The sequence below is a fragment of the Manis pentadactyla genome, chromosome 1 (assembly GCF_030020395.1).
Source record: "Manis pentadactyla isolate mManPen7 chromosome 1, mManPen7.hap1, whole genome shotgun sequence".
In the NCBI taxonomy this organism is placed as follows: Eukaryota; Metazoa; Chordata; class Mammalia; order Pholidota; family Manidae; genus Manis; species Manis pentadactyla.
In genome coordinates this window covers 113,250,516-113,267,842 of record NC_080019.1, presented here as the reverse complement: position 1 = coordinate 113,267,842, position 17,327 = coordinate 113,250,516, and the positions used below count along the sequence as shown (strand labels likewise).

Here is a 17,327-nt window from a genome sequence, read left to right as displayed (position 1 = left end):
TTATTCTTCTTTCTCAGGATTGCTTTGGCTATTCGGGGTCTTTGGTGTTTCCATATGAATTTTTGAATTATTTGTTCCAGTTCATTGAAGAATGTTGCTGGTAGTTTCATAGGGATTGCATCAAATCTGTATATTGCTTTGGGCAGGATGGCCATTTTAACGATATTAATTCTTCCTAGCCACGAGCATGGGATGAGTTTCCATCTGTTAGTGTCCCCTTTAATTTCTCTTAAGAGTGACTTGTAGTTTTCAGAGTATAAGTCTTTCACTTCTTTGGTTAGGTTTATTCCTAGGTATTTTATTTTTTTTGATGCAATTGTGAATGGAGTTGTTTTTCTGATTTCTCTCTCTGTTGGTTCATTGTTAGTATATAGGAAAGCCACAGATTTCTGTGTGTTGATTTTGTATCCTGCAACTTTGCTGTATTCCGATATCAGTTCTAGTAGTTTTGGGGTGGAGTCTTTAGGGTTTTTTATGTACAGTATCATGTCATCTGCAAATAGTGACAGTTTAACTTCTTCTTTACCAATCTGGATTCCTTGTATTTCTTTATTTTGTCTGATTGCCGTGGCTAGGACCTCCAGTACTATGTTAAATAACAGTGGAGAGAGTGGGCATCCCTGTCTAGTTCCCGATCTCAGAGGAAATGCTTTCAGCTTCTCGCTGTTCAATATAATGTTGGCTGTGGGTTTATCATAGATGGCCTTTATTATGTTGAGGTACTTGCCCTCTATTCCCATTTTGCTGAGAGTTTTTAACATGAATGGATGTTGAACTTTGTCAAATGCTTTTTCAGCATCTATGGAGATGATCATGTGGTTTTTGTCTTTCTTTTTGTTGATGTGGTGGATGATGTTGATGGACTTTCGAATGTTGTACCATCCTTGCATCCCTGGGATGAATCCCACTTGGTCATGGTGTATGATCCTTTTGATGTATTTTTGAATTCGGTTTGCTAATATTTTGTTGAGTATTTTTGCATCTATGTTCATCAGGGATATTGGTCTGTAGTTTTCTTTTTTGGTGGGGTCTTTGCCTGGTTTTGGTATTAGGGTGATGTTAGCTTCATAGAATGAGTTTGGGAGTATCCCCTCCTCCTCTATTTTTTGGAAAACTTTAAGGAGAATGGGTATTATGTCTTCCCTGTATGTCTGATAAAATTCCGAGGTAAATCCATCTGGCCCGGGGGTTTTGTTCTTTGGTAGTTTTTTGATTACCTCTTCAATTTCGTTGCTGGTAATTGGTCTGTTTAGATTTTCTGTTTCTTCCTGGGTCAATCTTGGAAGGTTATATTTTTCTAGGAAGTTGTCCATTTCTCCTAGGTTTCCCAGCTTGTTAGCATATAGGTTTTCATAGTATTCTCCAATAATTCTTTGCATTTCCGTGGGGTCCGTCGTGATTTTTCCTTTCTCGTTTCTGATACTGTTGATTTGTGTTGACTCTCTTTTCTTCTTAATAAGTCTGGCTAGAGGCTTATCTATTTTGTTTATTTTCTCGAAGAACCAGCTCTTGGTTTCATTGATTTTTGCTATTGTTTTATTCTTCTCAATTTTATTTATTTCTTCTCTGATCTTTATTATGTCCCTCCTTCTGCTGACCTTAGGCCTCATCTGTTCTTCTTTTTCCAATTTCGATAATTGTGACATTAGACCATTCATTTGGGATTGCTCTTCCTTTTTTAAATATGCTTGGATTGCTATATACTTTCCTCTTAAGACTGCTTTTGCTGTGTCCCACAGAAGTTGGGGCTTAGTGTTGTTGTTGTCATTTGTTTCCATATATTGCTGGATCTCCATTTTGATTTGGTCATTGATCCATTGATTATTTAGGAGCGTGTTGTTAAGCCTCCATGTGTTTGTGAGCCTCTTTGCTTTCTTTGTACAGTTTATTTCTAGTTTTATGCCTTTGTGGTCTGAAAAGTTGGTTGGTAGGATTTCAATCTTTTGGAATTTTCTGAGGCTCTTTTTGTGGCCTAGTATGTGGTCTATTCTGGAGAATGTTCCATGTGCACTTGAGAAGAATGTATATCCCGCTGCTTTTGGATGTAGAGTTCTATAGATGTCTATTAGGTCCATCTGCTCTACTGTGTTGTTCAGTGCTTCCGTGTCCTTACTTATTTTCTGCCCAGTGGATCTATCCTTTGGGGTGAGTGGTGTGTTGAAGTCTCCTAGAATGAATGCATTGCAGTCTATATCCCCCTTTAGTTCTGTTAGTATTTGTTTCACATATGCTGGTGCTCCTGTGTTGGGTGCATATATATTTAGAATGGTTATATCCTCTTGTTTGACTGAGCCCTTTATCATTATGTAGTGTCCTTCTTTATCTCTTGTTACTTTCTTTGTTTTGAAGTCTATTTTGTCTGATATTAGTACTGCAACCCCTGCTTTCTTCTCACTGTTGTTTGCTTGAAATATGTTTTTCCATCCCTTGACTTTTAGTCTGTACATGTCTTTGGGTTTGAGGTGAGTTTCTTGTAAGCAGCATATAGATGGGTCTTGCTTTTTTATCCATTCTGTTACTCTGTGTCTTTTGATTGGTGCATTCAACCCATTAACATTTAGGGTGACTATTGAAAGATATGTACTTATTGCCATTGCAGGCTTTAAATTCGTGGTTACCAAAGGTTCAAGGTTAGCCTCTTTAGTATCTTACTGCCTAACTTAGCTCGCTTATTGAGCTGTTATATACACTGTCTGGAGATTCTTTTCTTCTCTCCCTTCTTGTTCCTCCTCCTCGATTCTTCATATGTTGGGTGTTTTGTGCTGTGCTCTTTCTAGGAGTGCTCCCATCTAGAGCAGTCCCTGTAAGATGTTCTGTAGAGGTGGTTTGTGGAAAGCAAATTCCCTCAGCTTTTGTTTGTCTGGGAATTGTTTAATCCCACCGTCATATTTGAATGGTAGTCGTGCTGGATACAGTATCCTTGGTTCAAGGCCCTTCTGTTTCATTGTATTAAATATATCATGCCATTCTCTTCTGGCCTGTAGGGTTTCTGTTGAGAAATCTGACGTTAGCCTGATGGGTTTCCCTTTATAGGTGACCTTTTTCTCTCTAGCTGCCTTTAACACTCTTTCCTTGTCCTTGATCTTTGCCATTTTAATTATTATGTGTCTTGGTGTTGCCCTTCTTGGATCCTTTCTGTTGGGGGTTCTGTGTATTTCCGTGGTCTGTTTGATTACTTCCTCCCCCAGTGTGGGGAAGTTTTCAGCAATTATTTCTTCTAAGATACTTTCCATCTCTTTGCCTCTCTCTTCTTCTTCTGGGACCCCTATAATACGGATATTGCTCCTTTTAGATTGGTCACACAGTTCTCTTAATATTGTTTCATTCCTGGAGATCCTTTTGTCTCTCTCTATGTCAGCTTCCATGCGTTCCTGTTCTCTGATTTCAATTCCATCAATGGCCTCTTGCATTCTATCCATTCTGCTTATAAACCCTTCCAGAGTTTGTTTCATTTCTGCGATCTCCTTTCTGGCATCTGTGATCTCTTTCCGGACTTCATCCCATTTTTCTTGCGTATTTCTCTGCATCTCTGTCAGCATGTTTATGATTCTTATTTTGAATTCTTTGTCAGGAAGACTGGTTAGGTCTGTCTCCTTCTCTGGTGTTGTCTCTGTGATCTTTGTCTGCCTGTAGCTTTGCCTTTTCATGGTGATAGGAATAGTCTGCAGAACTGGGACGAGTGACGGCTGGAAGGACTTCCTTTCTTCGTGGTTTGTGGCCCTCCTCTCCTGGGAGAACAGCGGCCTCTAGTGGCTTGTGCTGCGCAGCTGCGCGCAGACAGGGTTTCTGCTTCCTGCCCGGCTGCTATGGAGTTAATCTCCGCTGTTGCTGTGGGCGTGGCCTGGCTCGGGCAGCTACTCCAAAATGGTGGAGTCGCGTTGGAGCAGGAGCTGCTGGGAGGCTATTTATCTCCGTAAGGGGCCTCCCTGCTCCCTGCAGCCCAGGGGTTAGGGTGCCCAGAGATCCCGGATTCCCTACCTCTGGATTAAGTGGCCCGCCCTGCCCCTTTAAGACTTCCAAAAAGCACCCGCCAAAACAAAACAACGACCACAAAAAAAAACAAGAAAAAAAAATTTTTTTAATTAAAAAAAAAAAAAAATTTTTAATTAAAAAAAAAAAAAGGTGGTCGTTCGTTTTTCTTTATTCTCCGGTGCCAGCCTCAGGCCTCTGCTCACCGGTCTTTCTGCCCTGTTTCCCTAATATTGGGGTCCCTGTCCCTTTAAGACTTCCAAAAAGCGCTCGCCAAAACAAAGCAGCAAAAAAGCAAAAAAAAAAAAAAATGGTCGCGCGCTTTTCTTCTGTCGCCCAGCCTCCAGTGCCTGCTCACTGTTCTTGCTGCCCTGTTTTCCCAGTATCGAGGGCCCTGCACTCTGGCCCGGATGGCTGGGGCTGGGTGTTCGGCAGCCCTGGGCTCCGTCTCCCTCCCGCTCTGCCTGCTCTTCTCCCGCCGGGAGCTGGGGGGAGGGGCGCTCGGCTCCCGCGGGGCCGGGGCTTGTATCTTACCCCCTTCGCGAGGCGCTGGGTTCTCTCAGGTGTGGATGTGGTCTGGATATTGTCCTGTGTCCTCTGGTCTTTATTCTAGGAAGGGTTGTCTTTGTTATATTTTCATAGATATATGTTGTTTTGGGAGGAGATTTCCGCTGCTCTACTCACACCGCCATCTTCCGCCCCTCTATACATGAATGTTTATAACAGCATTATTAATAACAGCCCCAGACAAGAAGAAATCCAAATGTATGGATAGACAAAATGTGGTATATCAATACAATCCTTAAACAAGTGTATTTTCATCCATGTTGTTGTGTGTGTATGTATTCATTTCTTTCCCCATCCCATAGGAAATTTAATTTTTAAATTTTTTATATTGAGATACATTTATTTTTATAGAATCAATTCGATTATGCTAAGTTAAAAAAGCCAGACAGATACATGTGTGCTATATGTTTCCTTTATATGAGATTTATAAAAAAGGCAAAGTTACAGAGACAACAGGTCGGTGGTGGTTGTCTGGTTCACAGAGCAAGGATTCATCAGTTATGTACATGGCCACATAGGAACTTTTACCGGTTGCGCACTTGTATAAATTTACTTAATTCACCACACTACATGTGGGTGAATGTTACATATTGTAAATCACACCTCAAAAAAAAAAGCTGTTAAAAAAACAGGGAGACCTGGGATGTAGACCGGTTTCATTTTGCCTAGCATAAATAATATTTGATATTTAAAATAAAATGACTAAAATTAAAGTATGGTTTAAAAGGAAAAAACTCCAAACTGACATCAAAATGTGATTGGTTACCTAGCATTTTATTCAGTATCCAGCATGTTGTTACTTGCTGTCACTAAGATGTGGGTTTTTCTAATTTAAGAGTTTCCCAGACACCTGAAGTTTACTGACCCCCTTTAAATTTTGAAATGGTCTTTAAATGTAACCGTTTTGAAATGGGGTTGGCTGAGCTTTTTTCTTTTTACATTCCCCTGTAAGTATTATACATACTTATTTTAGAAAAACAAACATGCCCTCAGGGCTGTTGACATTGGAGAGCGTTGCTTTCTCCCTTGCTGTATCATCTAAGCCTATTCTGCTTTTTGCTTTCCTCTGCTTCCCCTCTTTTTGCTGTCACTGTTTGCTCTCAGAAATCTTGCTGTCCTCCAGTTACTGATTTCTTCCCCCTGGGGGCTAGAAATCCAGATAAATAACTTTCTTAAAATTCTGAGTAAGTTGCAAGTGGCTAGATTCAAGTCTGAGGGGGACTCTTTCACTGGAATATATAGTGCATATACACTTTTATGTATGACTTTTTGTTTGCGTCCTAGCTGTTTTTCTGAATGGGTGACATTGGCAGGCAATGACCTGAAGGCCAGTGAGGTGTTACTGCACTGGTGTGCTCTTCTCAGCTTTTGGGCACCATGGTTTTGATTCTAGGCCAGTTTCCTATGGAGACAGAATAAACAACCCCTCAGCCCCACCCACTACTCTGACGCCCTTTACTCCTGCTTGCTAATATGCCTTGACATTCCACCCTAGGCACATTATTATTTTAAATTAAAATACAGATCTTTCTGTGCCATATAATCCAACTATTCCACTGTTAGACATATACTTAAAGGAGGTTAAAGCAGGGACTCAAACACGTACCTTGTATACCAATAAAGTTCATTGCATTATTCATGATAGCCAAAAGGTAGAAACAATCCTATGTCCATCAACAGATGAATGGATAAACAAAATGTGGAATAAAGGAGTGAAATTCAGATGCATGCTATAACATGGGTAAACCTTCAAAACATTACGTTAAATGAAATAAGCTGAAAGGACTAATAGTGTATGATTCCACTTACACCAGGTAACTAGAAATGGCTAATTTATAGAGATGAAGAGTAAAATAGAGGTTATCCGGGAATGGGGAATTAATGTTTAGTGGGTACAGAGTGTCTCTTGGGATGATGAAAATGTCCTGGAACTGGCTGGTGGTAATGGTTGCACAACATTGTGAATGTACTTAACGCCACTGAACTGTACACTGAAAAGTGGTTGAAATGGCAAATTTTATGTTATGTTTATTACCACAATAAAAAGAAATACAGATTTTTCTGGTTCAGGCAAAGCTTCAGAACCTCAGTATGAATGTTTCAGACATCTCTTTGGAAACAGATTTCAGTAGAGACCCTGTGTGCCTATTACCAGCTTAGGGAGAGGCCTCCCGGGAGGAAGATGCCGTCCCCTGTTCACAGGTAGCACCTGCAGTGCCAGTGAGTACTTCTTCCATTTCTTACTTCTAGGCTGTCCATCCAGGATATGGTTTTCTCTCAGAAAATGTGGACTTTGCTGAACTATGTAAGCAAGAAGGAATTATTTTTATAGGTCCTCCTTCATCTGCAATTAGAGACATGGGTATAAAGAGGTATGAGTTTATATATTTTAAATGCAACCATAGGAAGGCCAATTGAGGTGGCTTGTTTTACCCATAATATGCATGTTAATTCCACCCTTTCATTGTCATAGGCAAAAGTTTTTATCTGCAACTCCAGTGAAGTACAGAAAATATTCAACTATTAGTGTTTTTACTCAATATGTTGACTAGTTTTGGGGATTAAAAACAAGATAGGATGCACTACCATGTGAAAAACTGGATTGAGGAAAACTAATTAATAGATATTTTAATATTTGTATTAATATGTCTCAGACTCTTTACCTATGGGATGTTTTATTTTAGAAGTTCCTTTGTATTTTCTAGCCTGGGCTGTTGTTGTGTTTCTCTCACATGAAATAATCCACAGATCTGAGACATCTTGTTTCTCACTCTAAAGCACATCCAAATCCATAATGGCTGCCGCTGGAGTGCCAGTTGTGGAAGGTTACCACGGCAAGGACCAAGCCGACCAGTGCCTGAAAGAGCACGCTGGGAGGATCGGTTATCCCGTCATGATTAAAGCCATCCGCGGTGGAGGAGGAAAAGTAAGACTGTGCATGCTTGTGTTTTGCATTTCATGCTAGTCTTCTTTGTTTTATTTAACTATCTTTCCATCTTAGGGTATGAGGATCGTTAGAGCTGAGAAAGAATTTCAAGAGCAGTTAGAGTCAGCAAGGAGAGAAGCTACAAAATCTTTCAGTGATGATGCTATGCTGATTGAGAAGTTTGTGGACACGCCAAGGTAGGTTCAGCTTTTCTTGTGACTCATATTTTAAAAATTAAATTATAGAAGACATGCATACATATTGTATAAAATGTAAATTTTTAACAGTAAGTAAGTACATTAAGTTTCCTAATCCCTCCCCACCCTTTGTATCTTCCCTTCCAACATTGTGTTGACTTTCTATAGAATGGTCTGCATTCCTGCAGGCATTTTCTTTTTTCTTTTTTTCTTTTTACTTCTTTTTTTTTTATTAACATATCACTGATATACACTCTTACGAAGATTTCACATGAAAAACATTGTGATTACTACATTCACCCATATTATCAAGTCTGCCCCATACCCCATTGAACTCACTGTCTATCAGTGTAAGAAGATGCCACAGAGTCACTACTTGTTTTCTCTGTGCTATACAGTTTCCCCATGACCACCCACACACACACCATGTGTACCAATCATAATACCCCTCAATCCCCTTCTCACTCCCTCCCCACCTCCCCTCCCGCACCCCTCCCCCTTGGCAACTGCTAATCCCTTCTTGGAGTCTGTGAGTCTGCTGCTATTTTGTTCCTTCAGTTTTGCTCTGTTGTTACACTCCACAAATGAGGGAAATCATTTGGTACTTGTCTTTCTCTGCCTGGCTTATTTCACTGAGCATAATTCCCTCTAGCTCCATCCATGTTGTTGCAAATGGTAAGATTTGTTTTCTTCTTATGGCTGAATAATATTCCATTGTGTATATATACTACCTCTTCTTTATCCATTCATCTACTGATGGACACTTAGGTTGCTTCCATATCTTGGCTATTGTAAATAGTGCTGGGATAATATAGGGGTGCATTTTTTATTTACTAAGGTATGATTGATATACACTCTTATGAAGGTTTCACATGAAAAAACAATGTGGTTACTACATTTACCCATATTATCAAGTCCCCACCCATACCCCAATGCAGTCACTGTCCATCAGTGTAGTAAGATGCCACAGATTCACTGTTAGCCTTCCTGTGCTACACTGTTCTCCTTGTGATCCCCCACACCATATGTACTAAACATAATACCCCTCAATCCCCTTCTCCCTCCCTCCCCACCCACCCTCCCACACCCCTCCCCTTTGGTAACCACTAGTTCATTCTTGGAGTCTCTGTGTCTGCTGCTATATTGTTCCTTCAGTTTTGCTTCATTGTTATACTCCACAAATGAGGGAAATCATTTGGCATTTGTCTTTCTCTGCCTGGCTTATTTCACTGAGCTTAATGTCCTCCAGCTCCATCCATGTGGTTGCAAATGGTAGGATTTGTTTCTTTCTTACGGCTGAATAGTATTCCATTGTGTATATGTACCACATCTTCTTTATCCATTCATCTACTGATGGACACTTAGGTTGCTTCCATATCTTGGCTATTGTAAAAAGTGCTACAATAAACTTACGGGTGCATATGTCTTTTTGAATCTGAGAAGTTGTATTCTTTGGGTAAATTCCAAGGAGTGGGGTTCCCAGGTCAAATGATATTTGTATTTTTAGTTTTTTGAGGAACCTCCATATTGCTTTCCACAATGGTTGAAGTAGCTTACATTCCCACCAGCAGTGTAGGAGGGTTCCCCTTTCTCTGCATTCTTGCCAGCATTTGTTGTTCTTAGTTTTTTCTATGCTGGCCATCCTTATTGGTGTGAGGTGATATCTCATTGTGGTATTAATTTGTGTTTCCCTGATGATTAGTGATGTGGAGCATCTTTTCATGTGCCTGTTGGCCATCTGAATTTCTTCTTTGGAGAACTGTCTATATCCTCTGGTGCATGCGTCTTTTTGAATCTGAGAAGTTGTTTCCTTTGGGTAAATTCCTAGGAGTGGAATTTCTGGGTCAAATGGTATTTCTGGGTCAAATGGTATTTTTAGTTTTTTGAGGAACCTCCATATTGCTTTCCACAATGGTTGAACTAATTTACATCCCCAGCAACAGTGTAGGAGGGTTCTCCTTTCTCCGCAACCTTGCGAGCATTTTTTGTTCCTTATGTTTTGGATGTTGGCCATCCTAACTGGTGTGAGGTGATACATCATTGTGGTTTTAATTTGCATTTCCCTGATGATTAGCAATGAGGACCATCTTTTATGTGTTGGACATCTGAACTTTTTCTTTGGAGAAGTGTCTGTTCCTATCCTCCACCCATTTTTTAATCAGGTTATTTGCTTTTTGAGTGGTGAGGCATGTGAGCCCATCATATATTTTGGGTGTTAACCCCTTGTTGGATATATCATTTATGAATATATTCTCCCATACTTAAGGATGCCTTTTTGTTCTACTGATGTTGTTTTTTGCTCTACAGAAGCTTTTTAGTTCGATGTAGTCCCATTTGTTCATTTTTGCTTTTGTTTCCCTTGCCCGAGAAGATGTCTTCAGAAAAAAGTTGCTCATGTTTATATTCAAGAGATTTTTGCCTATGTTGTCTTCTAAGAGTTTTATGGTTTCATGACTTACATTCAGGTCTTTGATCCATTTTGGGTTTACTTTTGTTTATGGAATTAGACAATAATCCAGTTTCATTCTCTTACATAAAGCTGTCCAGTTTTTCCAACAACAGTTGTTAAAGTGGCTCTCTTTTCCCCATTGTATATCCATGGCTCCTTTATCATATATTAATGGACCATATATGCTTGGGTATATACCCAGGCTCTCTGTTCTGTTCCATTCATCTATGGGTCTGTTCTTGTGCTAGTGCCAAATTGTCTCAATTACTACGGCTTCGTAATACAGCTTGAAGTCAGGGAGCATGATCCCCTGAGCTTTTTTCTTCATTCTCAGGATTGCTATGGCTATTCGGGGTCTTTTGTGGTTCCATATGAATTTTAGAACTATTTGCTCTAGTTTGTTGAAGAATGCTGTGGGTATTTTGATAGGGATTTCATTGAATCTGTCTGTAGATTGCTTTGGGCAGGATGACCATTTTGACAATATTAATTCTTCCTGTCCAGGAGCACAGGAGGTATTTCCATTTATTGGTGTTTTCTTTAATTTCTCTCATGAGGGTCTTGTAATTTCATGGTATAGATCTTTCAACTCCTTGGTTAGGTGTAGTCCTAGGTATTTTATTCTTTTTGATGTAATTATGATGAAATTCTTTTCCTGATTTCTCTTTCTGCTAGTTTATCATTAGTGTATAGGAATGCAACAGATTTCTGTGTATTAATTTTGTATCCTGCAACTTTGCTGAATTCAGATATTCATTCTAGTAGTTTTGGGGTGGATTCCTTAGGGTTTTTTTTATGTACAATATCATGTCATCTACAAACCAGGACAGTTTAACTTCTTCCTTACCAGTCTGGATGCCTTTTATTTCTTTGTGTTGTCTGATTGCCATGGCTAGGACCTCCAGTACTATGTTGAATAAAAGTGGGGAGAGTGGGCATCCTTGGCTTGTTCCCAATTTTAGAGGAAAAGCTGTCAGCTTCTCACTGTTAAGTATGATGATGACTGTGGGTTAGTCATATATGGCCTTTACAATGTTGAGGTACTTTCCCTCTCTACACATTTTGTTGAGAGTTTTTGTCATGAATGGATGTTGAATTTTGTCAAATGCTTTTTCAGCATCTGTGGAAATGATCATGTGGTTTTTGTCCTTTTTGTTGATGTCGTGGATGATGTTGATGGATTTTTTAATATTGTACCATCCGTGCATCCCTGGAATAAATCCTACTTGATCATAATGGATGGTCTTTTCAATGTATTTTTGAATTCAGTTTGCTAATATTTTGTTGAGTATTTTTGCATCTATGTTCATCAGGGATATTGGTCTGTAGTTTTCTTTTTTTGTGGTGTCTTTGCGTGGTTTTGGTATTAGATGATGCTGGCCTCATTTATGAGTTTGGAAGTATTCCCTCCTCTTCTACTTTTTGGAAAACTTTAAGGAGAATGGGTATTAGGTCTTCCATAAATGTTTGATAAAATTCAGCAGTGAAGATATCTCATCCAGAGGTTTTCTTAGGTAGATTTTTGATTACCAATTTAATTTCACTGCTGGTAATTGGTCTGTTCAGATTTTCTGTTTTTTTCCTGGGTCAGTCTTGGAAGGTTGTATTTTTCTAGACAGTTGTCCATTTCTTCTAGGTCATTCAGTTTGTTAACATACAATTTTCATAGTATTCTCTAATAAATCTTCGTATTTCTGTGGTGTCTGTAGTGATTTTTCCTTTCTCATTTCTGATTCTGTTTATGTGTGTAGACTCTATTTTTTTCTTGGTATGTCTGGTGAGGGGATTATCTATTTTGTTAATTTTCTCAAAGAACTAGCTTCTCCTTTCATTGATTCTTTCTATTGTTTTATTCTTCTCTATTTTATTTATTTCTGCTATAATCTTTATTATGTCCCTCCTTCTACTGACTTTGGGCCTCATTTGTTCTTCTTTTTCTAGTTTCATTAATTGTGAGTTTAGACTATTTATATGAGATTGTTCTTTTTTCTGAGGTAAGCCTGTATTGCAATATACTTCCCTCTTAGCACGGCCTTTGCTGCATCCCACAGATTTTGTTGTGTTGAAATGTTGTTGTCATTTGTCTCCATATATTGCTTGATCTGTTTTTATTTGGTCATTGATCCATTGATTATTTAGGAGCATATTGTTAAGCCTCCATGTGTTTGTGGGCTTTTTTTTTTTCTTTGTATAATTTATTTATAGTTTCATACCTTTGTGATCTGAGAAGCTGGTTGGTACAATTTCAATCTTTTTGAATTTACTGAGGCTCTTTTAGTGGCCTAGTATATGATCTATTCTTGAAAATGTTCCATGTGCATTTGAGAAGAATATGTATCCTGTTGCTTTTGGGTGGAGTGGTCTGTTAGGTCCATCTGTTCTAATGTGTTGTTCAGTGCCTCTGTCTCCTTACTTATTTTCTGTCTGGTTGATCTGTCCTTTGGAGTGAGTAGTGTGTTGAAGTCTCCGAAAATGAATGCACTGCATTCTGTTTCCTCCTTTAATTCTGCTAGTATTGGTTTCACATATGTAGGTGTTCCTGTGTTGCATGCATAGATATTTATAATGGTTATAGCCTCTTGTTGAACTGACACCTTTATCATTATGTAATGTCCTTCTTTATCTCTTGTTACTTTCTTTGTTTTGAAGTCTATTTTGGCTGATAGAAGTACTGCAACTCCTGCTTTTTTCTCACTATTAGTTGCATGAAATCTCTTTTTCCATCCCTTCACTTTTAGTCTGCGTATGTCTGTGGGTTTGAAGTGAGTCTCTTGTAGGCAGCATATAGATGGGTCCAGTTTTTTATCCATTCAGTGACTCTTGTGTCTTTTGATTGGTGCTTTCAGACCATTTACATTTAAGGTGATTAATGATAGATATGTACTTTCTGCCATTTCAGACTCTAGATTCGTGGTTACTAGAGGTTCTGGGGTAACTTCTTTACTATCTAACACTCTAAATTAGTCACTTAGTATGCTATTACAAACACAATCTAAAGGTTCTTTTTTTATTCCTCCTCCTCCATTCTTTATATATTAGGTATCATATTCTGTACCCTTTGTCCATCCCTTGACTGACATCGGGGGTAGTTGATTTTAATTTTGCATTTGCTTAGTAATTAATTGGTGTACTTTCTTTACTGTTGTTTTTTATCTGATGGCAGCTATTTAACCTTAGGAACACTTCCATCTATAGCAGTCCCTCTAAAATACACTGTAGAGATGGTTTGTGGGAGGTAAATTCTCTCAGCTTTTGCTTATCTGGAAATTGTTTAATCCCTCCTTCAAATTTAAATGATAATCTTTCCAGGTAGAGTATTCTTGGTTCAAGGCCCTTCTGCTTCATTGCATTAAATATATCATGCTTCCCTTCTGGCCTATAAGGTTTCTGTTGAGAAGTCTGATGGTAGCCTGGTGGGTTTTCCTTTGTATGTGATCTTTCTCTCTCTGGCTGCTTTTAAACATCTGTCCTTATCCTTGATCTTTGCCATTTTAATTATTATATGTCTTGTTGTTGTCTTCCTTGGGTCCCTTGTGTTGGGAGGTCTGTGCACCTCCATGGCCTGAGAGACCATCTCCTTCTCCAGATTGGAGACATTTTCAGCAATTACCTCTTCAGACACACTTTCTATCCCTTTTTCTCTCTTCTTCTTCTGGCATACCTCTATAATGCGAATATTGTTCCATTTGGCTTGGTCACACGTTTTTCTCAATATTCTTTCATTTCTAGAGATCCTTTTTTCCCTCTATGCTTCAGCTTCTTTGTATTCCTGTTCTATAATTTCTATTTCATTTATCCTCTCCTCTACTTCATCTAATCTGCTTTTAAATCCCCCCATTTTATGTTTTCTTTCAGATACTTTATTTTTCAAAGTTTGTATCTCATTCTTGAATTCCTCCCTGAGGTCTTGAATATTTTTCTGTAGCTCCATGTGCATGTTTATGATTTTTATTTTGAAATCTCTTTCAAGAAGTTTGGTGTTCAGTTTCACTTTGCCCTCTTTCTGGTGTTTGTGGGATTTTGGTTTGAACCAGGTTCTTTTGACATTTCATATTTGTAGGTGGCACCCTCTAGTGCCCAGAAGCTCTACTCTCTGGAGCTGCTCTGCCCCTGGAGCGATGGCAGGTGTCTCAGGTGAGCGGCACTGGTGCCTGCTGGGAGGAAAGAGCTGTTTGCTGCTTCCCGGCTTCAGTGCCTTGCCCATTGCCAGGGGCAGTGCACTGAGTGCGCTGGGAGGAGCCTCTATGCTATGCACTTGTAGCTGCCATAGGCAGGGCTGTCCTCTGGCTGGCCTCACGCAATGTTGTGGCAGGCAGTTTGCAAGCCATTGCCAGCTGGGAGGAAGGAGTGGCTGACTACATATAGCAGTGGGAGGCCTTGTAACTGTGTTACCAGCCAGGGGGATGGAGCGCCTGAAGCTCCTGAAAATTCCCCACCTGCTTGGCTGAGTGTGCCAGATCAATTTTGTCGACCTGTCCTTTCTCCTGATTGGCAAGCTCTGTGCAATCCTTGCCCCATTAGCAGCCTTCTCACTGTTAGGAAGTCTCTCAAAGTGCCTGCCTTTCTTGTGTCACAGTGCGGCCGGTTGTGGGGACCTGTTCTCCCCAAGTGGCTAGAATCTCAGTGTCTCTAAGTATTCTACCTGTCTTAGTTTTCCAACCCCATAATCTCCAGAGCACCATGTAATGTAGGTTCATGCCCCCAGAGCAGATCTCCAGGGCTTGGTGTTAAGCAGTCCTAGGCCTCCACCCACTCCCCGCTCTGTTTCTCTTCCTCCCACCAGTGAGCTGAGGTGGGGGAAGGGCTTGTGTCCCACTGGATCACACCTTTGGTGCTTTACCCTTTCTGTGAGGTCTGCTCTGTTTCCCAGGTGTAGGCAGTCTGGCACAGCCTTCTTCCCTGTTGTTCTTTCAGGATTAGTTGTATTTGCTATATTTTCAAATTATATGTGGTTTTGCAAGGAAGTTTCTATCTCACCTCTCATGCCACCATCTTTAAGCCAATCCCCTGGCATTTTCTATGTGAATAGAACCATTTATGTATATATACACACACAAAATACATAGAGAACAATGAATAAAATCTTATATATCATATGCTAATATATCAGACATCTTTCCATGTCAGTAAATATAGATCTACCCATTCTTTTTACTGGGCTTAATGGTTCCGTGATATTGATGTCCCATTAATTTATTCAACCCGTTACTTGTTGGAAATTAGAATCTTTACAAAATAAAAAAATTCTTGTAAGAAGTTAAGTTTTATTTTAGAGAACTCTATAAGCAACAGTTGAAATGCTCAGAAAATGGAAATAGTTACTAGAATTGAATTATAATCATGATATATTATTAAATAATATTAGTAAGAGCTTACCCTTATATTGCACTTACCATGTGCCAGGTTCTAAGTATTATACATATAGGAAGTAATCTTGCTGTCCTTTTAAGACTAATCACCTTTCTACAGAAATCCCATTAGGTAGGTCCTATTCCCATTTTGCAGGTGAGGACACTGAACTACAGAGTGCTTCTGTGACTTGCCTGAGCTCTTCCAGCTAGGAAGTTGTGAAGCTAGGATTTCAACTCATGCATTTTGACTCCAGTAAGCCATGGCACTAAACTGCTTCTCTAGGTACCACTGTAGCATATGCCATGCAAATTTCTAATATTTATTTTTTAGAATTTTATTTTCATGTGTATTGCTTAAAATAAGATACTGATTATAAAAGCTTCTTGTTTCTTAGATTTTGTGATAATTACGTGTGTGTGTGTGTGTGTGTAAAACCTGTATATCAAGTGACCTTATAAAGAATAATTCATTTGGGGACAAGTAATGACTCTATAGCATCTTACAATGATGGACAGTGACTGCAATGGGGTGGGGGCGACGTGGTAATATGGGTGAATATTGAAACCATAATGTTGCTCATATGAAACCTTCATATGATTATATATCAATGATACCTTAATTTTAAAAAAAAGAAGAAAAATTCATCTGGGAACCATGACCAGAAAGCGATTTACCTTGAAGATAATGAACTAAAGCTTCAGGCCCTTCACTTGTGTGAGCATTTTTCTAAGATCCTGTACCTTCTTTTGTATTCTTCTTAAAGAAGGCCCCAGATTGTTTTCGTTTCGGGCCTTAACAAAACTTAAAGCTGTCCCCATGTGGCATGGTAAATTAAATTCATTTAGAATTCTATAGTAAAAAAGTCAGCCTCTAAATAGACCAGTTAGTTAGGAGAACACAGCATGTGCCACCTATTAGTAGAACGTAAGGGAAATGGAGGAAGTTCTAAGGTAAATTGGGGGCTCCCTTCTGCAGTGTCTTTGAAAAAAGGGTAGGCTGACTATCCAAATTGGCACTCTTGAGTTAGAATTGTCATGAGGACCTCAGCTAGCTATTTCAGGGACTGCAACATTTTTGAAGATGTAAATTATTTGTGAAATGTTAGCTATATCACCTCACATTGTAACTTACTCCCCTTATAGCTGGGAAACTCCTGAGAATCAAGGACCTGGTAGTATATTTCTTCTTATTTTCCCTTGTATGTTACCTGGCATATGACTTCCTGGATGATAGGCATCAGTAATATTTTTTGAAATATATAAGTAATATGAATATATTACAAACTTGAAAAATACAGGAAGTGGAAAACAAAGTCACTTTAATCTTGTTCTCCTAATATTAGTATTAACATTTTTATATGTTTTCTGTTCTGTATTTTCTAGTAGTATTATTTCAAAATCATGATAATCGTAGATTTTATATCTTTCTAAATAATTACATGTTGAGTTAATGGAGTGCCAGGAGATTTTCAGGGTAGTACTGATAACTGAGAAAGGTAGATATCAAGATGTTTTGTAAATCTGATCAGAACTATTGAGTTTATCTGAAAGACTGAGATAGAAAACAATATTCAAATTATATTATTTTGGGGGATTAAAAAAAGAAATTAGATTCCCTTCTCACTTCATATATTCTAGATTAATTAAAGAATGTAAATAAGAAAATGAAAACTTTAAAACTCTTTCCTGATAGAACCCAGCTGCATTTGTCTGTATAGCCAGGCTCCAGCAGTGGCTGGGATTTGATGTGCCTCCTTGTTCTCACACAGTGTGTTTCAGAACCTTTAAGTTAGATAAAGCAGCACAGAAAAGGGATCAATCAGAAAAAAGGAAAATAACAAGAGCTGTATGACAACTACAGAAATCAT

General features: G+C 39.0%; 1 protein-coding gene across 4 annotated transcripts in view; it reads left to right on the top strand.

Moving 5' to 3' along the window:
- The window catches only part of MCCC1 (methylcrotonyl-CoA carboxylase subunit 1), a 70,269-nt gene that overhangs the window by 17,170 nt on the left and 35,772 nt on the right, over positions 1-17,327 (top strand). For 3 of the 4 annotated variants that reach the window (XR_005032927.2, XR_008997047.1, XM_036926695.2), the window contains exons 5-7: positions 6,787-6,908; positions 7,315-7,462; positions 7,538-7,659. Coding sequence is in view for 2 of the 4 variants with exons in the window: in XM_036926695.2 (XP_036782590.2) it covers positions 6,787-6,908; positions 7,315-7,462; positions 7,538-7,659 (392 nt within the window). In the remaining 2 variants the exon portion in view is untranslated. The remainder of the gene's footprint in view (positions 1-6,786; positions 6,909-7,314; positions 7,463-7,537; positions 7,660-17,327) is intronic. The other variant, XM_036926696.2, reaches the window with a different exon arrangement.